At 47.9% G+C, this 24,639-nt stretch overlaps 1 protein-coding gene across 2 annotated transcripts in view; it reads right to left on the bottom strand.

Annotated features, from left to right (window-relative positions):
• SLC6A12 (solute carrier family 6 member 12) overlaps window positions 1–24,639 on the bottom strand; it is a 41,009-nt gene that overhangs the window by 13,507 nt on the left and 2,863 nt on the right. Inside the window, exons 1-11 of one of the 2 annotated variants that reach the window (XM_069003710.1) lie at window positions 23,687–23,784; window positions 16,638–16,834; window positions 12,913–13,047; window positions 11,438–11,578; window positions 9,921–10,008; window positions 8,251–8,383; window positions 5,280–5,414; window positions 3,726–3,829; window positions 2,159–2,283; window positions 1,786–1,898; window positions 912–1,049 (exon numbers count right to left, since the gene is read on the bottom strand). In XM_069003710.1, the coding sequence (XP_068859811.1) occupies window positions 912–1,049; window positions 1,786–1,898; window positions 2,159–2,283; window positions 3,726–3,829; window positions 5,280–5,414; window positions 8,251–8,383; window positions 9,921–10,008; window positions 11,438–11,578; window positions 12,913–13,047; window positions 16,638–16,834; window positions 23,687–23,727 (1,350 nt within the window). In that variant the 5' untranslated portion in view covers window positions 23,728–23,784. Of the gene's footprint in view, window positions 1–911; window positions 1,050–1,785; window positions 1,899–2,158; window positions 2,284–3,725; window positions 3,830–5,279; window positions 5,415–8,250; window positions 8,384–9,920; window positions 10,009–11,437; window positions 11,579–12,912; window positions 13,048–16,637; window positions 16,835–23,686; window positions 23,785–24,639 lie in introns of those variants that run through there. The other variant, XM_069003709.1, reaches the window with a different exon arrangement.

Raw genomic sequence — 24,639 nt, 5'->3', positions numbered from 1 at the left:
TTCATCCAATTTTACATACTACTCATGGTCCAAGCTCTGCAATGGCAGAGGCTCATGGCTTTCCTGTGCTTCTGACTTCAAGCTGAGCCCTGCAGAGTTGTCATCAGCTACCTGTACAGGCCCATGGATGATTTTCATGTGATTTCTCCAAGAGAAAGCCCCTCCAGGTCAAGCAGATGCTTTCAAATAATGCTGAAAGGCTCTAGACACACAGTGTCACTCAAATCGATTACCACAGGAGCTGCCTTCAGCCAGGATCCTGCTGGACGATCATTTGTCTGTGTCTAAGGGGTTTAACAGGAATTAGCTGTCACTACAGAGCCCACAGAGGCAGCACAGGAGCTCTAAGACCCTCACCCAGGCTTGTGGTACACACAGAGCACAGCGCAGCACCATGCAGGAAGAGGTGCAGCGTTTAGCTGCAGAGCAGTGCAAACACTGTGTGCCTGGCACCGCACCAGCACAGCTCTGCTCCTTCTGGTCCCCGGGATCACAGGCTTCCCACGGGCTCCAGCAGGGTTATGGCCCAGCCATTACCCCCAGGCTCCTCTCATGCTGCTCTGCTTTGTGTGGAAAGCAGCCAGCAAATGATCACTGCCCTTAGAAGAGCTTGTTTTCAAACAGCTCAGCTTGTTTTAGCTCCCAGGTCTGGTATTTGCATGAAGCCATGTGTCAGGCAGCCTCTCTGGGCTGTGGGACCAGGGTCTCTGGAAGGCTCAGTGATGTAATGAGTGCACCAGTGTCACACGGGGTCAAAGCAGCACTGGCTGTGAGAGACACCAGCTAATGCATTAGAAATGAGAGACAATTAACAGCATCAAAGACAAACTTGCAGTCTCTGCCCAGACCTCCAGAGCTGTGTAGCACGGGGTTTGGTGATCAGCTGTACAACTCAGCTACTCCTTGCTTACCTCAGTGACCAGCAACAAGCCCAGCAAGTAGCATATGACTGCAATGGCCAGGATCAGCAGCTCCCGACGCCCCTTCTTCCGAAACACACCAGGGAACATGTCGATAATAGCTGTCACCATGCTTTCCACACAGACAAACTGCAGAACAAAACAGGTCAGAGAAATCAGTGTCTCTCCTTCCCCAAGCGCGCACTTCTCCTCACTGTCCTTTTTGTCCTCCCACCACCCAAATCCTTATTTTTTAAATTTTTCTTTTCATCTGTCTCGCTTCCACCAAGGGCCAGCAGAAACAGAGGAAGAAGACCTGGTTATCCGGGTACAAGGGCTGAGGTATTGCAGAGCAGAGCCTGAGCAAAACACCTGCCTGATGGACATGCGGGACACCCTCTGCTCCCCTCGTGCCTGCAGCAGGGCTGCACACTGCACTCTACAGCGTTTGCTCTTGGCATAACAGGGGTATGGGATTGTAGGAGGTGGGCACACCAGTGAAAAGAGGACACATGGATTGCTCTGGTGGGATGCAGCAGGGAGAAAACATCCCCATTCCCCGTCCCAGACTGCACTGCTCAGTGCTGAGCCTCACTCTGTAGTGTGCACAGTTTTGGAGCTGGCACAGAGATGGGGGACGTAGCTGGGACACCCTCACACACACAGGGAGGAGAAGCCAGCAGAGATGCCAGCACATAAAACCACTGTCCTGCCATTGGCCCTGGCTCCAAGCTCCCACAGTGTGAAAGTGCTGCACACAATGCAGAGAACCTATTTAAGGTACGAGCAAAGCACATACCCACCTTACCCTTTCCAATGGCCATGGGGAGTGCTCAGGGTGGGGACAGGCACCTGCATGTTAGGTGAGGAGGAGAGTTTGCTGTACCTGGCTGTCCAGTCCCAAGAAGATCAGCATGAGGAAGAAGAGGCAGGACCAGAGCTGAGACACAGGCATCATTGTTACTGCTGTTGGATATGCTATGAAAGCCAGGCCAGGACCTGCCAACAGACCACAGGATGACCACTGTCCTGCAGTACAGAGTAAGCTCACATACTTCTTTCAAAGTTCCTATTGCCACAACTGCTGGCCCACCCACGGCTGAAAGCTGTGTGGAGGAGTACTGGTCATGCAGACCTCTCTGCAGACACCCATAGTGATAGAGGATGTAGAAAACATCTTGGGTTTCACCTCAGAAGAGTGCCCTCCCCTTCAGGCTGTTTGTTTTCCCTTGGCTCTGAAGTCTCCCAGAAAAACTTACCTGATTCGGCCACTTCTGAGATAGGTACACCCTGCTCTTGGGCCATGAACCCCAGCACAGAGAAAATGGCAAAGCCAGCAACAAAGCTGGTGGCACTGTTCAGGAAGCAGAGCGTGATGCAGTCCCTGCAGGAAGGAGGCCAGAGAGAAATGGGTGTTTCCTGCTGCAGAATGGATCCACTTAGGATCATGTCTGTACTCAGCTTCCCTGGTTGGACAGCACTAACCAAGAAACAGCAATGTTGTTCTTGAACCCACTCAGAAGTAAAAAGCTCAGAGCAGAGCCAAGAACTCAAGAGTTATAGGACTATACATGGCACAGCGGGTGAACACAACCACACAACACATAGCAATAGAAAAACTGACAAGAGTCCAGAGAATAGTAAAAACAACAGAGAAAATGAGGAAAACAGAAAATTAGAAGAGAAAAGAGGTTGCAAAAGTAAACATAGTCAAGAAAAAGGAGTATCTGAAAGCATGAACACATACAGGTTCAGCAGGTCTAGTAAAACAAGGGTAATAGGATAATAAAAATCCTCACCTGACAAGGGCTGTGTCTACACTGTCTTTATTAATTATGCTCAGGTGGAGGCTGGCATGTGCTATGCTACTTGTCCTGAAACTTATGTGCGCTTGCTCCTTGTGAAAATTGGGCACCACTCTGAGCTGGCTGGGCTGGAAGCCCCACACCCCTGGATCCTGCCTGGGCAGCTGCCAGAGCTGACCCACAGCATCAGCTGCTGTGGGGCACTGTGGGCACCTGGAGCTAAGCTGCCAGAACAAGGCACCTAAGGAATTAGAGGAAGGTGTCAGCACACTGCTTTATTGGTGACAGAAACATTTTGGAAGAGCCAGGGGAAAGTATTAACTGGCCAACCAACAGCCATGGCAGCACCTTTTGGAGAACAGGACAGATGATTGATGTCTCCCAAGCACAATTCCATTTCACCATCTGTGCTGGAGAAATATGTGAAAGAATAACAAAGTCCCTGCTTCTTAGGGCTCTGTAGAAGGTGTCAAAAATGGGTCCTGATAGCTCCACTGAGCTCCATGTCAGGCCATGGATAAAATAGATCTGTAATCCAAGGGCAAGGAGAAGGCCAGACAGACTTGATTAATCTCCTTGATAGGATCAAAAGGCCACTGGCAGTACATTACTCCGATGGTAGTAAAGCACTGGAGACAGGGGGCCCGGCCATCATTGTACCACCTCCCCTGTGTCGCAGATGTGATGGCAGAGCTGGCCATGTCACCCCTGCCCATTCACTCTGTCAAAATAGACTGTGCTGTCTACACAGTGGCTGGAGACACTCTCCATTTTCACTCCTCCCTCTCCTCCAGTCTCTCGTTTCCACGCTGACTCGTGCAGGAAGCACTATTTAAGCCATTTTCTGTACTCCTCTCTTCCCTCAGCCATTCTCCATCCCCATGCTGAGTCCTCTGCAGCTTCTGCACTCTGAGCAGCTCATTAGTCACAGCAGCACGACCCAAGGTCTCCTCCTCTGATGCAGCTCTGTGCTCTCTGAGAAAATTTCCAGAAGGAAATGAGGAGTGCAGGCTCTTCCTACCTGTAACAGTTGTTGGTGTATTTGTTGTAGCTGCCCAGAGCTGTCAGGCACCCCTGGCAGATGGCGTAAGAGAAGAGGATCTGAGTACCTGCATCCAGCCAGACCTGGAACAGAGAAGATCAGTGGTCTCCAGACCTGGCAACAAAATAAACAAATGGCTGTGCCCTGTCAACAATAACTCCTCCAGTCATGGAGAACAAATGCTGTGAGACAGAAAGGGGATCTGCAGCGAACGGAGAAACTCGGATACCTATCTGGAAAAACTGAGCTATAGGACTGGAAGTCCTCCAGGAAAAGTCTCTTGAGGAGACCGTATTTTCACATCCCACTCAAGGTGACACCATTTCTCCATCCCACACTTTTGCATTCAGGGTGGAGATGGCATCCCTGATAGCGTGGCTCTGTCTGAAGCTGTCACTGCAGATGTCTGTGGTCCCTACATGACCCAGATGATTAATCTCCTTGCAGAGCCACTGGTGAGTCACCCCAAATGAGAGTGTGAGCAACAATCCATGTACTCCCTTCCCTGCTCCCAGATCTAGTTTCCCACATCTCTGAGGCCACAGTGCAGGGTGAAGAGCAGAAAATTGCCCAGCTGAGAGATTGCAGGCCAGTCACCCACCCAGGCTCCCCTTTGCTCTAGCATTTCATGGGAAAAGCTGAGTGGGGTTTCTCACCACTGCTTCAGCCCTCTCCTCCATGAGAGAGCTGAACTGTGGGCTGAGCTGCAGCTCTGCTCTCACACAGTCCCAGGGAAAGCCCTGAACTGGGAATTTCAGGCAGGCAGGGAAACAGCCCACCTTTCTGATGGTCTCCAGGTTCCCCACTCATTCTCTTTTTCCTCTAAGCAGCCCCCAGCTGCAAACATCCCAGACCAGGCACTGCTGCCTAAGTTCACACTGATTTCTCACAGATAGGTGGGTAGGCAGGAGCCCTTCAGACACGGACACACATCCCACTTGAACCAAAGCCCTACCTTCTGCCTAAACTCAGTAACAGGATCTCACTGAGGGTTTCCATGAGCTCCAACAACTGGTGGCAGGGACTGACCCTTTAGCCAGCTCCTGCCCCAGGCAGGTGGGACCAGCCCCCAGAACAGGTGGAGGGAACCCAGCTGGTCACAGCCCATGTTACATGCACGCCTTTGGTCTCTGCAAGCACAGGGACCCCACATGTCCTGGGAGGGCCTTGATGGAGCCAAAGTGCTAACCAGGTCAGAAAAAAATTAAAAGCAATAGATTATATACCCCCTTCCTTAATTATCTGCATTTAAAAGCCAGGACAAGTATCTGTTACATGCTAAATATTTGATACACTCTTCTGGTTTTGCTGAGCCTATGAGTGGAAATGACCTAATATACCCACATGCTGCAGACCACGAGCAAAAAGGATATGCTGTTCAGGGGGACTAGACCCCTCTCAGAAGTTTTAAGGATCCTGGTTCATTGGTCTCCTTTCAGAGATGACAGCTAGATGCTCAGCTAGCAGCAGATCCAAAGGCCAGAGCACTGAGAACATTCTCGTGGCCAGCATTTGCCTGACACCATCCCTCACCTGTGGGTCTGCCAGCCTGGAGATGTCTGGCTTCAGGTAGAAGATGATCCCCTGAACAGCCCCTGGCAGCATCACCCCTCGAACCAGCAGGATAAGGAGCATCACATACGGGAAGGTGGCAGTGAAGTAAACGACCTGCAGGGGCAGGGAAACAAGAGGAGAGAGGGTCAGCAGGAACGGGGGCAGGCATCACCTCACCTCACCCCAGCAAACGTCCCTGACTGCTTTTGGCTGCAGCTGCTGCTGCTAACATAGAAGAGGGGTGGGAAAGAAATTAACCAAGGTTACATCTCACTGGTGATTTAGTCAATTGACATTTTGTTCTTCATTCAAGACTCTGCCACTGGTTGCTCTGCTTTGTTTTCTCTTTCCAGTCAGTGTGATTTCCCTGCTCTCCAGCTGTTCCCTTCATCTTTCTAGAGCTGCAGAAGAAACCCAGATCTCTTCCTGTCACTGAGTTTTAACGAGGAGTTATTAAAATGGTCCTATGCCCAGCAAGAGTTTTCCAAATTAAACACCAACTTTTGCTGTCCAACTTGAGACACCTATGAGGGGTCTCATTTCCAGGAGTGCTCATGCATCACTCTCATCCCTTCAATGCCTCTGAGCTCACAGGTAAAAAATGGGGGCAACTCAAAGCCTTTAAAGAAAATCTAGACTTTTATTTTCGTAATACCTATTTTTACTTCTTTTTGTGTGTGATGTAAATAGATATTACAGTAGAATTAATCATCTCTAAACCATTGCTCAATATAACATATTCCTTTTTTCTATTTGCAAAATACTTGTCAGCAAGTTGCAACTTCCTAATATTTATTCATTACTAAAATTCATCCAAGTAAAGTGGAGGCTTGTTTACTCCATGGATTCATAGTGATGGGCCTAAAATGACATTTTTTTGTGCTTAGTAATAATTGGTCAAATAAGTCACAGTAAATGGTACTTTTGCTGTTCCCTGATTGAATGAGAATGGCAGTACTTTGGGCTCAAGTATTAAAATCTACCTTCAGAAATCACTTTTAAGGAACATTTATACACAACAGCTGAATGCATAAGGAAGAGAAAGATAGGGCAAAATGAATAAAAGATAAAGGCTTTTAAAAGAAAATGAGTCTTTATGGAGTTATTTGAAATTATTGTCCTGAGGTCACTATGGTTGCTTTAAGTTTGGATTCCTTAAATCACAGAAACAGAAACGTAAGGATCTGGCAGGGTTATCTGATTAGAGCAGCCTCTCAGGAAAGCACAACCTCCTGTTTAATCTGGAGCTGTTGAACAAAGTTATGCACCTATTCAGAATTCTTGAGTCTTTCCCACTGCTTATCTTAGTACATTGTCAGCAAAGAAAAAGAGGGGAGCAGTTGAATTTTTTGACAGTGCCCCTGTAATACTCAAAATTACTGCCTGCAGAGAAAACAACTGGCCTGTTTGACCTGTAGTATATCTGGGGACAGAAACCCCTCCCTTAGTGTTGCACCACATCCGTAACACCTGGCTGGTAAATAGCCAATAGCCCTGTATCCTAAAAATTTTGATGGAAAAGTCTTCTGTAGTCTCAGGAAGACCATTCCATTTACTACACATAGTAACTGCTTCCTCTCACTTTCTGGTCTGGTTTTGCCAAACCAAATCAGCTAAACCAGCCTGACTGAGCTACTTAAGCTTTCGCCTTGTGCAGATAAGTTTTGCACACTGGGGCAGCACCAGGCAAAGGAGAAACTCAGTGGACAAGTCTGAGAGCTAAAGAGAACCTCGGGTGACTTAATTATTTTTCCATGCAGATCACACAGCCTCTCGGATCCAATCTCTTGTGAAGATGGCACTGTGGTATTCAAATTAGGGGGCATCAGAGATTCAAGGTTTAAAATGCAGACCATCCATCACCTCTCCCCATAAATGTGGAGTCTGGCTCTCCTTCCTTGAGAAATGGTGGACAACAAGTCAGGACTAGCAAGAACCAGTCATCAGCAAAAACTGGGAAAAATCTAGTCAGGGGAGCAAGCTGTTATCTCATTCTGTTGAAATGGGTGTCCAGTGCAGTTTTAAGGTAGCAGATGGGATTTGACACTGAAACACAGGTGACAAGTACAAAAAGGAGCACTTGTCAAGAAGGAAGAAATCTGTTGCAGAAATTAGTTCCCTTCCTTTGCTATTGGGACATCTCCTGGACACCCACAAGACTAATCATTAATCATCAATCATCATTAATGATCCACCATCTCATTGCAACTCCAGGGAAGAAAGAGGTCCTAAGCAAGTCAGGGCCATGGCAGTGTCCCTAATACCCAGCCCAAGGCATCAAACACTCACTCACTCCAAAAGGAAAATCAGTCTATCTGCTCTACAGGATGAACCTCAGGCTCATCCCAGTTGGCTCCAGCCCCACTAGCAAAATGCAGAAAGTGACCAACTGACCCAAAACCCGCAGATCCAGAAGGAGCACAAAAGAGAGAACAAGGACACTTTTCCCACCCCAAGTGCTTTGCAGGAAAAAGAAGCAGGAGAGATTCATTATCTATTCACTGAGCTGGTTACAGGCAGCAGCTTGTCTGTTTTGCTCAAGTGTTTAATTATTGCCAGGGATGGGAAGTCTGCCACTGCAGAGGATCTTGTTAAAAACACCCTCAAGCCACAGCAGGACAACACAGTGGTGAGCGCATGATTCCCAAGGGCACTTGGGGAGTATCCATCAACCACTGTGGGTATCTGCAAGGGAAAATGTGACTCAAAACTCCCCTCAGTTCACAATTCTTTCCCGATTCTCCCCTCCCTGATGGACCTACTCATTTATTCTTCCTCTTAGGGTTCAGACACAACTAGCGCATATCAGCATGGCCCCAACAGGTTTTAGGTTTCACTTTGGTGCTGTGTCTCCTGCCTCTATTTCATGTAGAAGGGAAAGAAATTGGGGAAGAAATATAAGATGGGTACAAGGAGGCTTATGGACTGGGAGGATAATCTCCATTCCTACTTTGCCTGTGGACTTGACCCCTTTCCAGATGCAGAAGTAGCAGATGGTCCACGCCAGCAGAAGACACAGAGCCAGCTCCCAGCGCACAGTGCCCAGTTTGTGAATACCATCCGTGAGCCCCAGCACTCGCTTCCTGCCGGTGTCCAGGGACAGGGAGAGAAGCATTAACACTCCACATCACTCACCCATACAGACCCTTCCCATTTACCCCATCCAAAGACTTAACAGCCTATCTACAACAGATCTGCCCGGGGCTCCCAGCCATGCAAATCATCCCAGCTCTGCTTAAGGCTCCCCTCTCTAGTCATCTCTCCTCCACCATGTCCTGTAGCTGACCCAAAACCTCCCACTCTCCAAACCCATGGTGCCACGCCTGTCAGACCCACACCACACAAAATCAACACCTGCTCCCCATCGCTCCCTGAGCCTGGCAGCTCCCCAGCAGAGACAACTCAATCCAAAGCAGGCCACCAAAGCCACTATCAGCCCATGGCCACCATTCTTTCTCCCCATATGCTATAGACACCCTATATATAAGCATAAATTATCTTTATGATTCCCATGCCCTTCCCTCAGCCTCCTTGCTTGATGATTCACCATCATAGGTAGGCCACACGAGAGCTCAGCACTGCAGCTCATGCCGTTTCCACAAGCCCAACCCCACATTTACAACTCCTCTGCACATCCTGCTCCAAACTAGTCCCCTCAGTGTCCCCTTGCACTCTCCACAGAAAACCTGAACCACTGTTTCAGAGGGGTCTCAGCTCTCACTAAATAGTATGTGCAAGGAACAGGGCAGGAGAGGGGACCCAGCACTGTGCAGACTCTTTCTGCAACCATGGGAATTTATCATCTCTATGTGCCCTGTGGTGGCTGCAACAAACAAAGGACAGTCAACCCTTTCAAAGGTACTTTAGGAGCCAGAAATGGGGAAAACACCCAAACCCAACTGCTGAAGCTGAGTCCCTGACAGTCCTCTTCTTTATAAGACTTTCCTCAGTAGCATATGGGGTGGTAGGGTGGCTGCACCGATGACCACCTTATCTGGGACACTGTCTGGCCTGCTGCAAGACCCCTCATTCAGACTGTGTTTTAGCGCCTCCAGCCCCAAGTTCCTCAAAATTCTCCTCCTTCCTCAAATTCCTCTCTGGCATCTCATGCATCCATCTCAGATCCCTGCTCTCCAGGGACGATCCTGAACAGCCGGATAGACCACTTCCCTTAGACAGCAAGCAAGACTAGGTCAAAAGAAGGGAAAAGGCAGTTTTTCCACTTTGCGTTTCACTGTGGAGGACTGTTCACTCTGCCCTGGCCTCTCACGTTTGCCTACCACGTGTACCTCTGCTTGCAGCAAGTCCTCGCCTGCTTTTGGTGCCTCTCCCAGTGGCCACACTCATCCAGGCAGCTCAGTGCCAGAAAGCAAACACACCCTCAAGGTGCAGATGAGCACCCCTGGGCAGGCATGCAGTGAGGTGTTTTGGGGTGTACCCAGCCCTCACGCCCTGGGCTCTGTGCCCATCCCCTTGGCAGCTCGTTGTGCTCCCCATGTTCAGATCTGACACGTGGCACCTTGCTTGCTCCTACAGACACACAGCCCCCCGCCCAGGCACTGCTGCCGCTGGAGCCTTTGGATGAGAGAGAGCCTGAACAGAGGGAAAACAATCACATACTCCCAAAACTCAATCATTGAGGAGGTGGCGTTCGCTGGCAAGGTCCTGTTGTCCAGGCTGGAGCTATTCAGAATGTCCACACAGAGATCTACCAAAAGAAAAGGAAGCTGATGAGGTGAGAAATTCTCTAGGGCTCCACCACAAAGGATGCTCCTTGCCCTCTGGACCCTAACCCTCACTCTGGCAGAACACAGACCCTTCACCCTGTGCTATAGAGCATCTCATTAAATTCTTGCATCTCATTAAACATCACATTAAACTCTGCTTCTCCCCAGCTATGAATCCCAATCCAGCAGTAGCCAGAGGCTTCAGGAAGGGAAGAGGGGAAGGAGAGAACAATTCCCTGCCAAATTGAAAACAGATGGCTGCAAAATATACATTATCGAGGGATAGTGACTAGGAGTAGCCAGGATAGAAAATCCCATTCTCTTTCCACATCATGCACCATTCCCTGTCCACACGTGCATGCATATGTTCACACACACCACAAAGGCCTTCCTGTTCTCCTTTGCCATCCCCAACTCTGTTACAGAGCGTGAAATAACTAAAAACAGAGGAGATGGCACACATCCAATGCACCTCATCTTGCATTTTGCCAGCCAAAGACAATTCACTGGAAAACCAAGGAAACCCAGCTGGTGTTGGGAAGCTTCTCTCTATTAAGAGAACATACGTGGCTTTCCTTACAAACAAACCCATGCTGGGGGAGCTGAAGGAATTGGATCAGCTCTTCTAAAGGCTGGTTACTTCTGCTGGGATGGAAGGGCAGAGAGACCTGTTAGTGAAAGGCCCATAGGATAGAGAAATTTAACTAATTGCAGAAATTAATCAACTGATGCAAGAGGAGAAGGGGGGAAACCAAGCTGCTGCCAAGCAAAACAACCTGTTCAACATGTTAAAAAAGTCCTGATAAGGACATTCACAAGGATTACTTCACATCTACCCCATCTTCCCAAGCTCAGCCCAAGCACCTTGAGTAAAGCCAAAGCCGGGTCTTCTCTGCTGGGCAGAGTTAAGTGAATTGTGAGCACAAAGAGATGAGACCCCTGGTGAATGTAATGGTATGGAGGCTGTGTGGATGTGATTAACCAGGAAAACAGTGCCCTTAGAGTTTTGTGTTACTGGTTCTTTCATTGGGAGACATGAACTGGCAAAATCCTCCAGTGCAGGCTTGGCCTGATCTATCCCAAAGCTGAGTGCACCGAGGAAACTGTTCAGGCACTGGCAGCAACCGTCCCAGTAACTCCAAACAAATGGGTAGAGTAGGGGAACTGTAAGATAAACTGTTGTACCAGAGCTAATAAAAAGCTCCTGCCACATGAGGAGTGCTCTAGATTGGCTTGAAAACTCTACCACTCACCTCTCCTGCTTGCCAGAAAATGCCTATTTTTTGGTGACATCACATTGCAGCTCATGAGAGCTTCTTATCCAAACAAAAAAAAAAAATATTTTCAACAAAACACAAATAATTTCTGGGAATTGGAAAGAAGCTAGAAGCTGACCAAGGGAAGGTGTACCTGAGTTCCAGGGGTTATTGCAGGTGGCCCATGGTAGCACTGAAGTGAAGGAGCTGAACAGGTAGAAGAGTGCCCAGGACAGGATGATGATGTAGTAGATATTCAGATACCCCTCAATGACTTGGGAGGCATATCCAATTCCTATGAAGAAAAGCAAAGGAGGTGAGGATGGGACTGGCAACCAGCTCCAAACACATCAGGCTTAACCCCGAACAAAGACACAGGTCATGCTATGGCAAGAAGGATGCAACACCAACAACATGGCCCTCCAGAGGATAGTGCAAGATCTACCTAAGGGAAAAAGGAAGGATTTTGTGACTGTGCATGCAGACAGGAAACATTGTTGGTAACTCTAGACAGGTCTGTGGTGAAACAGCCAGAAAACCTTATACTGCTTTGAAAAAAAATTTCTGATGGCTACCATGCCACTGAATTATAGTGCCTCTTCTTTAGAAAAATATAGCTCTTGCCTCTGAAGAAAAGAAATGCAGCTGAGTCTCTTACTTCTGAAAAGACTCAGGCAAAAAACACCCTCACAGCTGATACACACCATGCTCAGCTTTGGTCTTGAGTCCTGCTTGTGCCCATTGCTGATCAAGACCTCAGAAGAGTAATCAGGCCAGAAAGGCCCAGTTCATTTATTTAAAACTGGTTGTTAGTGACCTTTGAGATGCCATTGCTGTCCAGCTCCAGGCCTGTGCCAGAGCACAGGGGTCTCCAGTGCAGGAGGTTCCAGACCCCCGGGGAGTTTCAAATAGCACTGCATGCCCATGCTTGAGCAAACTAACCAAGCTCCACTCTGCCTGAGCACAGGTTTCTCCAACTGCAGAACATGGTTAATAAGCTCTCCCCTAGACAGGAGAATTGAGGAAATTATATTCATGAATACATTAATCCCATTAAATAATGGGGCCCTGGGGCCCCAGAAGTCCTGGTTCTTATCCCCGTGGCTTAACCTCAATCCCATCCCATCTCTGGGCTGTCAGACCAGTGCACACAGTCTGATTCCCCCAGTCTGCAGGATGCCAGCCTGCAAATGCTGCCACAGCAGCCCTGGGCATGGGAGCGGCAGGGAAAGCACTAGAAACCAGACAGCTTTCCTCATCCTCTTCTCACTATTTGTTCTGGACTACACACAGGTGTTTCTATATTGACACTTCCATCCTTCTTCCTTCAAGCTGGCTATCCTGCTTCTCCTCTCTCTCCAGGCTCTGAGCTCCTCAAAGCAGAGGCCATGGTTCAACTGGACCAGCATAGCCCCCAGCCAGCACCACACACCCTCGGTCACACACAGAGGGGTCAGGGAACTGCCCCTGCACACACAGCAGGCACCAGGAGGAGTAACAAGGCTGTGAGAGAGAGGATGGGAGGGAGAATAAAGGAGAAAGAAAAACCAAATAATAATATTTTTTAGAAAGGATCTGAGCCACTAATTGTTAGGAAGTGCTGCCAGTAAATACTGTAACTGGACTCACCTTCAAAGATGGGACAGATCTTTCTCCAGGCAGTCACCCCTCCCTGGCTGGTATACTGCCCCAGCGCCGTCTCCAGGAAGAACAGGGGGATCCCACAGGTGAAGAGGAAGATGAGATAAGGGATGAGGAAGGCTCCTGCAGAGAGGGTAAAATGCTGCCTCAGAAACCTCTTCAAAAACCTTATTCTCACAACCTCTTGCCAGGTAGCTGGGACCACAGCTGGAATCAGCTACATAAATATAAATGTTTCTCAGAACTAACTGTGCAACCTCTGCTAAAGAAACAAGGCCTGCACCGCCATCATTTCTCGGAAAAAAATACAAGGGTGGTCTGTCTTGTGCTCCTGCGGTGCTTCTGCACTTGGCATGGGCGAAAACCTAGAGGTAAGGAGTAGCCAGGCAAGGAGCTAAAAAAGTATAGTGCTGAAGAAGTTCTCCCTGCTTCATGCTCCTGACCTCATTCCAGATTTCAGCAGGAATGGGGTGAACAAAATAACTCCTTGTTTCACATAACTGCATTTGTTCTGCCTTTCATGAGAGTCACAGCAAAACTCCCACTTGCCCAGAGGATACAAACCTGGAGGCTGGTGACATTTCTTGGTAAGTAATAAATTTGTCAGGATATAAATTTACTTGAGACATACTTCACATCAAATTTGGAAAGCAGATTGCACCAGAAGAATGGAAATAGGGGAAGAGTATCTTTCCAGCATTTTCAAAATGAAGAAGTTTAACTTCTATCTTCAAAATCCCTTTTTTTTGCTAAAATGTAGAGAAATGTCTGAAGAGAAATCAGCCTGAAATAGCCCCCAGACTAACCCTTGTCAAAATGGAAGAGGAAGGAGAGAAAGAACATGGCTTTTTTCCAGACACAATAACAAACATAAACAAAGCATAAGAAAAAACCCAAAAATAATGGCAACTAAAAAGTTTAATGCCCTGAAAAAATGGTTTAATGCTCTGTTCAGCTGTCTGAAACTTTTCTGTCTTTTCAGTTATGCTGCCAAACCAAAACACCAAATAAATATATTCACTGCCCTGCTCAAAACCTGAGATCTCATTTTCACAGCTGACCTTCCGTCATTTCATTTTTTCCACATCCTTAGTGTAGATTTTCACACTTCTGCTCCCTTCCAAACAAGATAAGGTGACTGCTTTCCTCACTGAAACAACTGTGGCAGTCTTGCCACTTCATACAATAAACTTTTGGTAGTGAACACCTCTCTTGCCAGTGCCTGGAGAGCATCTCAGCTGCTTGCAACCAAGATGAGGGTGCCTTTCTCAGCCACTGTCCCCCCAGGCCCTCTCCTTCCCGTGCCAGCACAGGCATCCACACTGGCATTCCTTCCTGTGACAATGAGCAACTAGGAACACTTGCCCTTGTTTTTAAGCCAACAGTTGCAATAACAAAGAACCTACAAATTTCCCCTATACACAGCTGTGTGTAGCTGCAGGAGACCTGGGGCCTGAGGGAAGGAGGCTGGTGTTCTCAGGGTCAGTCCGGTTTGCGGAGTAGGGAATGGGAACTGCAGGCCCTGAACTAGAGGCAGCAGCTGCTTTCAGTGCTACAAGATATCTATGCCAAATCTGCAAGACAGCTGTATTATCCTGCACACAGATGACCCTTTCAGCAGATTCCAGACCCTCTCTTCTGATACAATTTGTCGCAGAGATTGACCCATTTTGGTCTCTGAGCAACAATGGTTTCCTTACACCTCTATTATCTTGTGTCTCTTAACTGTTCCACAGCAGTTACCAGCTGAAACTCCAGTTGTGAGCCTCTCCTCAATTTGCTGCTCCACTGGAGGAGACTCAGCCTTGAGTGGGGCCGCCAGAAACAGACGCTCTTTCCTTATGCATCAATAACAAGTTCAGGATGCTGAGCAATCAGATCAAATTTGACAGTGCAGCAATAGATAAGGTTACAGCTGGTCACTTTACAGAAAATTAGCACTATTGTTTCTATGGCATCTGTCTTTATAGCTGTATAACCATCTCAGTGCATCCAAAGGTGGAGAAAGGTGACAGGACAGCAGTCTCCAGTTTGGGGGGTGAGGGTGGGACAGGGATGCAGCATTTGTAGGTGGAAAATACCTTTTTTGCAATTTCAATAACTTTTCCAATAGTGAGAATATCTTTGAGTGTCGTGGGAAAGACACTGCCTTGTCCTGTACCAGAGTTCTGGTTCCCTAGAGCCCCAGAGAGAGAAAAGTACCTTCTACAGCAGTACCATACTTTTGGCAAAGGGAATGTGTGAGCTGTGAGGGAAGGACTCTCCCATCCTAACCTTTCCCAAGCCTAGCCTCGTTGCCCTCTGAATCACAGCCTTAGATATTCCAGAGTAGTTTAATTAGAAAGAAAAATGTTATTCAATAGATATTTAAAGTGAACAAAAGTAGCCTTTTCACTTGTGCTAATTAGCATACAAATTGCAAGGACTACTGAACTGGGTACCACAGGCATAAACTATGCAAAGATATCATCTGAGCTCAGGGAGAAATTTTCCATGCAAAACCCATGACTCCTCTCTCAAAGCATCACTGCAGAACAGGCTCTTCAATCAGATGCACCTCCAATGTTTCCTAACCCCTGCCCATCTGACTTGCTCTTGGTGCCTCCCATCAAAATATTGGAGGATCTGCTAAAAATCATCCCAGGTTCAAGAAAAACTCAATTCCGTTTTCTTTAACCATTTCTTACCCTGCTCCTCTCTGGTTTGGAGGACATATTTTATTGTCTCTTGTTTAATTTAGATAAACTCCAGCAACAGCACAGAGGACAGGAATTTGGAAGGCCTCGGAAAAATTACAGAGGAGCCACTCAGCTATTGGTGAAAGCTCATGGCACTTTGGAAAAGAAAGGCCTTTGGGGCATGGTCTGCAGAGAAAGGAAGCTCAAAGAGGGGAGGGAGGAAAGCAAGTCCCAGAGCATTATTTCAAGGTGTCTCTAGAGAACAAGAACAAAAGAGAAGTTATTGCTGTATTTGACATGTAATTTGTTATTCCTCCTTTTCTTTTAAAAAGTTAGATTTTGATTCACCAAGAAAAGTTAGTGACAGTCAATTATTCCCTTAAGTTTCATTTTATTGTTATAAGAAATTTTAACTTTTAACCATATAATGATCTTATTGAAGTGTTACTGCAAGAGAAAAGGAGAGCCATGAAAAGAAACAAAAGGGAAGGTGAATGAACCTTTTCTGGGGATGGATTTCCCTAGCAGTGGTTTGATCACTGTGCAAATTGCTCCTGGGGAAGAGGCAGAAATCTCCTCCTAGGGTCTATCAGGCCTTGGCAAGGATACCAGCAAAGGATACCAGCACTATCTAAGCCTTTCCTCCTCTGCAACAAGGGCCTGAGAAGATGGAGTTGACACCAAGAGTAGGAAAAGGGAAATATGTAGGAAGAGGTCAATGTTGGCTTTCTGACCACTCACAGCATTTGGTATTTATCCAAAGACCAATAATTTCTTGAGATGCCCAAGAGCCTTAAGTTGTTACTAGAGTTCAATTTTTTAAGAGTCTAGATTTGAGATTGCTGTTTTAAGAAAGAGTACCCGCTGGGGAGCTGGATTCACCCCTGAGTTTTTATTCCTCCTTGTTTTGGCAGGATCTAACTTGTTGAAGGAGAGAATAAGGGAGTGCCTGAGGGCACATGGGGCATAGGAGAAATGGGTTCAGGCATGCACATGTCTCTTGTCTGGAACAATTCATGTGTGCTGTGAACTCACCACCACCGTTCTTGTAGCAGAGGTATGGGAACCTCCACACGTTACCCAGGCCAATGATCTCCCCAGCCACAGACAGCACAAACTCCATTTTGTTCTGCCACTGGCCTCTCTCTTCCATTTCCTCCACTTTTATCTCTTCAGCAGATGTAGTGGCCCCGTTGGGTTCTCCTTCCTTGGATACAGCTCTTGTCATGGCTCTGTGGGACAGAAGAGAAGGAGAGCATGGGATGTAGGGAGCTGCTGCAGGACCCACTTGTGGGAAGAGGAGTGAGGGGACCAGACACCACAATAGATGTGTTCCCAGTATCAGCATGAGTTTCCCTCATCCTCTGGAAGATGGCTTCTTTAGTGTCAGCACAAGGTATTCTCCACAAGTTACATCTGAGCTGAAGGGACAGAGGAAAGGTTGCTGTTCAGGTAAGAAGAACCCACCTGCACTAGCCCTTCATGGGACTCATCCCAGAATTCACCCTTCCCTCCCCACAGCCCCCTTCCTCATCCTTCCCAAACCACCAGTGTAGTGTACCTCCATCTGCCCCTGACTAAGTGCTCTGCACCTCCATCATTGCTGGAAGCTTGCCTGGGACTTTGGAACCAGCAATTCAGAAGAAGAGAAAAGGAGCTGGAGCCGAAGCAGGGAATGGAAGCAGAAGGAGTTTCTCCTCCCTGTGTGCTTTATACAACAACTCCTTCTGGCGTGGTTTCAGACAGCAGGATAGAAATATGAATAGGATAAATGGTTTGAACAAGAACGGACAACCTACCATCTTACTTTAAGGTATTGCTAGGAGTGTTTTCTTTGACCCCCCAGGACACCACGTTTCACTACCACACATCCTGCCACCTCAGCAAAACACACACACACACTTTTTTGGCCTAGGCTCTCCTCAATAAAGAGGTACCAGCACCAGTCCTGCACCTTTGCCCAACCTTGCAAAGAATACAGGGCAAGGAAGCAAAGACCCTCGGGTGAGCAAAAGGGCCTCAGCTTGTGAGGTGTTTCAGGTCTGAGCAAGGGAGTACTGAGATTAGGCAAGCTCAAGTACTGCAGTGAAAATAGTAGGGGCAAAACACCCAGCCATGGAAACACAGAGCAAAGTCACTGTTGAAAGAAGCACACTGAATGTGGCTGGGCCTCTAGGGAGGCACATGAAAGACGTTTTCCAGTCTACACTAAATCCTGAATCACATATAGCATTTTCTTAATTAAGCAAAGTTAGTGGCTGCTTGTTACAAAATATATTTTTCTATCATTCACAGTCTTTTTATTGGCTATTAATTTAAATCCAGTCAAAGTTAACACAGATGCTTAACACTGAATCTTCTTTCCGACATTTTTGCATTATTACAGACATTTGATTATGAGAAGAAACTGAAAGGTGAAGAGAGAAAGCTCCCTTTGACTTAGCTAAAAAATTTCTCCTCAAGATCTCATTCTAATGAGTTACCTGAGATAGGGATGCACATGTGAGTCCCGACAAAAAACACAGACCTAACACAGAGCAGGGGAGCTGGTGAGCTGTACCGAGGAAGTCCTAAATCTAGGTACATCTAACTGGTGGCATTACTGAGCAGAAGCTGGCCTTCACTTTCTAGAAGTGACTGGCTTTAGCCAGACATACACTTTCCTTTGTTCAGATTAGGAAACTACACTGAAAACAAGTCTCTCCAAAGCAGCAGCACCTCTGCTTCCATTCCCATCAGCTGGGACTGCAAAGAAATCAGGGCTTTGTTCCTTTGCAGCAACTTGCAAATTCATTTTGCTGGTGGTTTGATAAGTTTTTGAATAGCACATCTCTCATTCCTTCTGTACCACCTAAAGGAACATCCCCATCTTCAGGGAGCAACAGAGACAGCAATCTGCATCACCCACAACACTCAACATTTCCACTGCCCCTGGATCTGCTCTGGACTATTTAAACTTGCTCTCTCCCAGGCAAAGACCAAGCTTGGCTCTGGAGGCAGGTCAGGCCAAGGACCTCTCCCAGTCAGCACCTCAGCGGTGAGCTGGACCTCATCACCTTGGATGTCCTTTACCTTATAGGACCACCAAAACACCTGCTGACCCTTTGCACCAGGATGGCGCACCAGGACCATGATGGCAAACGATTCCCTCCCTCCTTGTGCCTGGTGTCCCTCCAGCCATGTCCCTCTGGACAAGCACCAGGTATGAGCCATCTCATGGTGAGTAGGAACTACCAGGGAACCTGACCTAACTGGAAAGAAGAGCAAGTGTAGACCCTAATACCTAACTGTCCTGGCAGCCAAGGAATACTGTGGCATTTGTTGTGGTGTAGTTTTCAAGGAGGCAAGCAGGAACAGGAGCTGGTGGGCCATGCTTGTACTTATCCACACAAGACAGCATCATTATCAAAGTGTCTCATTTACTTCTGTAAGTGAAATTATTTCCTAAACACTAACCCTCTGGATATATCAGGCCCTGGGGCAAAGAAACATGCTTGTGTATGAAAAGACAACTTCTAATGAATGTTCACAGCAAAACAAGTAGTTCTTTGACACAAGCATGTTTCCTGCCTGTTATTCAAGTAAAGAAAGGAAATCAGATCTCACAGTGTAATACACCAATAGCTCTCTAAATGCCCGTGGCAACAACAGGCTTTGTTTCCCCATCTGCTTTCCGGAAGGGCTCATCTTATTTGCTTTGCTATCAGCAGCAGATTTCCATGGACTCTGAATGGAGGACCGAGTCTCATGCAAGACATCAACCAGTGTAAGAGAGGCTACAACAAGAACAGGGGGACATAAACCATAGAGGAGAGCAGTCAGGGCCCAGTGAAGACCATCCTCCAGGCTAATGTAATTTCCTCTTCAAAAACATGGCAGAATGATCCTGGTTCCTGTTAAATTTGAGAGGTTTTTAGAGCTACTGCCAGTAAGAGCTTAAATATGGGCAGTACTACAGTGGGTACAACCAGTTTCGGTGTCAAATGCAGATGAATGAGGGCACTGAGGAAGCAAACTCTGTTTTATCCCCAGCCCTTGCCCTTTACGGTCCATATGCTGGAAAGCACCTATTTACTGGTACGGCTTGCACTGATCCAAACCACCAAGGGCTACAACACCTATGGATCTGCATGCCAGCGTGAAGGTGAATCAGCCCTCTAACAGGCTCCTACAAACCTCTAACCACACTCTTAAGGAATGTGGTGAAACCCAGGAATCAAGGTACACACCCTAAATGCTGGCTTGCAGCAGCAGCTCTGCAGCTCACCAGCAGCTCAGTGGCACAGAGGTCCTCCCAGTCCCAGCTTTGCCCCCTTCACTTAGCCCTACTGCTGGGTTGGATCGGGAGATGGAATCATCAGGTCCTCCTGCCAGCCATTTCTCAGCTTCTGAAGCCCAGGCAAAGCCCTTCTCCCCACTGCCTGCCTGCAGCAAGGCCTGCCAGCTGGCTAATCAGTTTATTCCGATGCTGCAGCACAGCCTCCTCATCTCTGAGAGGAGCAGAGCTCCACGCACTGTCAAATGTGAGAGATAAAGTAACATGTACTTAATGAAACATGTTTGATCTGTCACAGTCCTTGGCACAGTCTAATTTGCTGCAGTCCAGGGCACGTTATCAACTACAATGACGTTTAAGTCTGGGTTTATTGAGAATGTCCCAAGAAGCTGGCAGGAGAAGACTAGCTAATTTTTTGGTTTTATTATTTTAATGTAAGGTGGATCCAAGAGCCAGCCTATTTCTACGAATATTTGTGGTTTATTTCATTTTTGCTAGACCTGTTTCGCACATGGGTGCAGAGGAGGATCACAATCAGAGAATCACCTCCTCTCACCTAGCCCTGGGAAGGGAATGCATGAGTGCCAGCCCACAGCCCCAACCCTGTCACCAGCCTCCACCTCAGGGACACCTGGACCAGGACTTGGACTCTGTATCTGTCTTCTGGCTCCTGAATAAGCCAACATGAAGGATAGAAGTTGGGATGCTGCAATGAGGAACACAGCTGGGACAAACAGAACAGCAGGGGAGACACAGCACTTCTGCCTTGATTTTCCTATTTTAAAAAGGGGGAAAGCTATGGCTATGAAATCAAACCTTTTCAAGTGGGAACAGATGGTGGATTAAACTGGTACCCAAAGTTTTGGCCCTTCATGGCATGAACTACAACTTCTCCCTTCCCAAACAAAGCCATGCACATTACACATCCCCACTACTTCCCTCTCTGCTTTGCCTGCTGTTTCTATGAGAAAACCTATTCGTACACCTCCTGGCTCTTTTCCTGAACATTTAATCCTCCTGTGCCCCTGCTCTATATGTTCTCAGGCCAGATGGGGACTCAAATAACTTCTTGTTTCCAGCTAGGAACAATTTGGTTCTCCCACAGCAGTCACAGCCACCTACTGTGTTACATCCTCCCCAACAGGCAAACATCTTCCTTTCCCTTTCATTGCCCTCTCCTTAATACATGAGTTTGGAGTAAAGACTGTGCCCCTCACTGCTCGCCTGTACTTTTTCTGCTGCTCCTTCACCAATGTTTGGAAAACAATCCTATGACTATTTCATTCCCAGCCTCTTTTTTCCCTTTGCCATGAAGTTTTCCCAACTGCTAAAATGCCATCTGATGCAATCCAGAGTCTACTCCTCTCCTGGATGCTCTCAGCCACCACCACCACCCTCCTCTCCTCAGCTCCCTCTGACCCCACCGGTCCCTTCTAGAGGTGCTCTGCTGTATTTTCAGCCCTCAGCACTTGGAGGAGATGAGCACTTCACAGAAATGACCTGTAGTCTGTCATCTTCCCACAGAGGGTAGTGGGCTCCCTCTATGCAGCTCCATAGGAAACGGTACAGGATTTGGTGCTGGGCTTGCTGCATGGAGTTAGTCATATTTTTTTTCCCAAAAGATTTATTGCTGGGAATATAAGAATACACCTGGGTTCATGCAGGACCTGGAAAGAGAGCAGACAGCATGCAGGCAGCCATAGACACAGAGCAACAAGTTCCATTCTTGAACATTTGAATGGGGCAACACAGTCTCCCCTTGGTCACAAATTTTGGACTGTGTTTGCCCCACACCTACCACCACAGGATCCTTCAAGTGTGGTCACAAAGGGCAAGGCAAACCAAGGGCACCTCTGAAGCACTGTGGTCACTCAGCAGTTGCCTATGATGTGCTGAACACACAATGCAGATATGCAGGAGAACAGCATTTTTTGGCTTTGTTTGGAAGCAAGATGCCACTGAAGGCGGGAGGTAGAAATAAAAAGAGGAGAAAGAAAGTATCATTTGAACCAAAACATAGTGCTACCCTCAGCCTCTCTCAGGGTAAAAAAGGGCTTTTTTAAAGTTACTCAGGTGAGGCAAGGAACAAGAGAGAGACAAGAAAGATGAGAGAGAAGCCACCTGGAGTTTTGGCACCAGAGGAAGAAGCCAATAGCAATTCTCCTAAAGCTTTTCTTCCTGCAAACTTACTGCCTGTTCCTGACTGCTATCAGACAGGAGTTCATACTGCTGAGAAGTTCACATCCTCCATTTGGCCTCTTCTGCTCTTCTAGCATAAGGCAAATGAGAGGAGGACAATCTCCAGAGGGAATAGTGAAACAGAGAGAACAGCAGACAGAAATGTCTCTAAAAAGCAGCTGATAATATTTATGAGAGGAAGCCCAGTGTTAAAGCTCCTTTGGACACTTGAAGGCACTGCCTGAACTGCAGAATGAGGAATCACAGGTGACAACACAGACAGCTGCACTGCATTTATATTTCTTGGTTTCATGTTGAAACAAGCAGCAAACAAGCACGTAAACTGCAATTTAAGATGGAGAGGGAAGAATCAAGAAGCAAGAAGACTGGGCTGCGTTACAAAAGGAGGAGCAGGACAACACAGAAAATTCTCTGGTTGCACAATCAGAGCCAGCAGTTAGTCAGCAGCTGAAATCCTGCGCTGCATTTTGATGGCAGGAGGTGGGGGCAACTGTGGGAGCAGAGACAGGAAATCAGGGCTCAGCGAGGAAGAGCAGAGCCAAGGTACAGCTTAAGGAAACAACCCGGTTGAATTAGTGCATGGGGGCTGCTACTGCAATAGGTCATCTCTGCAAGATGGACAAGAAAACACTAGTAGTGGAAGCACGTGCTTTCCAGCTAATCTAAGAGCAGCTACGTGAGCTGGGACAGCTGCTTCCAAACAGGAATGCTGCTGGAGAATGGCTCACTCCAGCTGCATATGAGAAAAAGACAAGGAAAGATGTAAAAAAACTGATCAACTCCAGGACAGCAGATGAAATTAAAATGCCTTTCATTTCAAGCAATTGAAAGTTAGTTGGCTTCTTTACACTTTCTAATTAACTTCCAGGTTCTGTGGGCTGCAGGGTATTCTGAAAGCATCTGTTCAGCAAGGTTCGTGAGGCACAGGAGGCTGGTACAAGAATCAGATCCTACCTATGTTTTCTCCAATGTGAAATAAGAGCACTGCTTTTGCAGTCAGTGAGTTTGCTACTTACTGAGACCAGAAAGAGTGAGCTAAGGAGCAACTGTGAGTTTACTAAAGACACAAATATCTGCAATACAAGCTGCAAGAATTATAGAACATCACCCTTCAGAGCACACAACCCCAGTGCAGGAGGGTGCCAAATGGCTCCTGCCCTGTCTTCTGCTGCTGGACAGGAGAGCCTCCAAAGCCCCTAAAAGTGGCTGCACTTTCCTGAGGATCAGTGGCAAATCTCTTGCTAAAAGCAATGTAGGCTGCTGTTCCCAGGGCCAGATCAGTCTCTGTTGGTGTCCATGGCTCACCAGCCCTGCTGTGGGCTACAGAGATGCATAGGTTGTTTCTTTCTCTAGCCTAGAAAAAAACCAGGACCATAAATGGTATCTAAATATGACTAGAAACCATAAATGGTATCTAAATATGACTAGAAACCAGCCTTTGCATCAAACCATATACTCTCAAGACCTCCATTAAGCCCACAGTCTGGCTGTATCCAGTGCAGCACAGCAGGAAGGCCAGCCACAGCAGGATCCATCCTTACAGAGCACCAGTGATAGGTCTGGTACAGACACAGATCCAGGCCTCAGTGGAGTCCCTAGAGACACCTACCTCATGGCTGGAGGTGTCTGGCTGAAGTCCTGGGGCTGCATCAGGCTGGCTCAGAGGTCCTTGTGTGCAGCCAAACCGTGTGGCCAGCACAGCTCCTGTCACTGGCTGAAGGAGCAGAGCAGGTGAATGGCACAGCGGGTGAAAGTCATGCTGGCTCCTGCAAACAGGCCCCTGCACAGCAGGGCAGCGACCTGTGGTGCAGCCCAGAGGTGCTGCACAGGGACAGGACAGAGTCTGCAGGATGCCTACAGGGCTGCCACCTCTCTGGGGCAGCAATTTCACAGAGCAAGACACCAGCCAGCAGCCCTGGGCAGGTGAGATGAAGAGATGGAGGCTGCCAGCCCCCAGCCCTGCAGCTTGGCCACCTGCTGCCATTCCAGCACAGCCTGAGGCTAGGGGTGAGGGCCAGGGAAGAGTGGGAAGCAAAGCCACTGCAGCAGGAGAGCAGAGGAGTCAGCACTGCACCCAGTGGTTCAGAGAGCAGCACAGGGAATTTGGCATCACAGTGCTCTTGGCACTTGTACCTAAACTCCTCCAGGTAGGCACACCATGCCTGACCTCCCAAAAGTGCAGCTTGAGGGCACTTGCTGTCAGTGATGAGAAAGAAACAGGGAGCACAGGGGAAGAGCACTCAAGCGAGACTCTTCCAAAAGGCATGCAAGGCTGAGGCATGACATGTTGCCTTATGCTTCCCAGCAGGGAGGATGAGGGGAGCGAGCAACGTGTGTGGCAGAGACAGACGTGTGCAGCCAGTGAGGAGCAGGGTGACAGGGGCTCCCTGCCATGACTGTCCCCACGCTGTGCTCCCTGCTCAGCCCTGCAGAAGGAGCCCAGCACCCTGTGTCACACCCTGGGCAGGCTCAGCCATCTCCAGGTGCTGCTCAGGATGAGTCACATCAGGTGAAATCAGCACAGGCAGAGGCGCATGGACACCATGACTCCAGCAGTGCCGT

This window comes from Aphelocoma coerulescens, chromosome 1A (assembly GCF_041296385.1).
Source record: "Aphelocoma coerulescens isolate FSJ_1873_10779 chromosome 1A, UR_Acoe_1.0, whole genome shotgun sequence".
Taxonomy (NCBI): Eukaryota; Metazoa; Chordata; class Aves; order Passeriformes; family Corvidae; genus Aphelocoma; species Aphelocoma coerulescens.
Note: the sequence above shows the minus strand (reverse complement) of the source record. Positions and strands in the feature narration are given on the sequence as shown.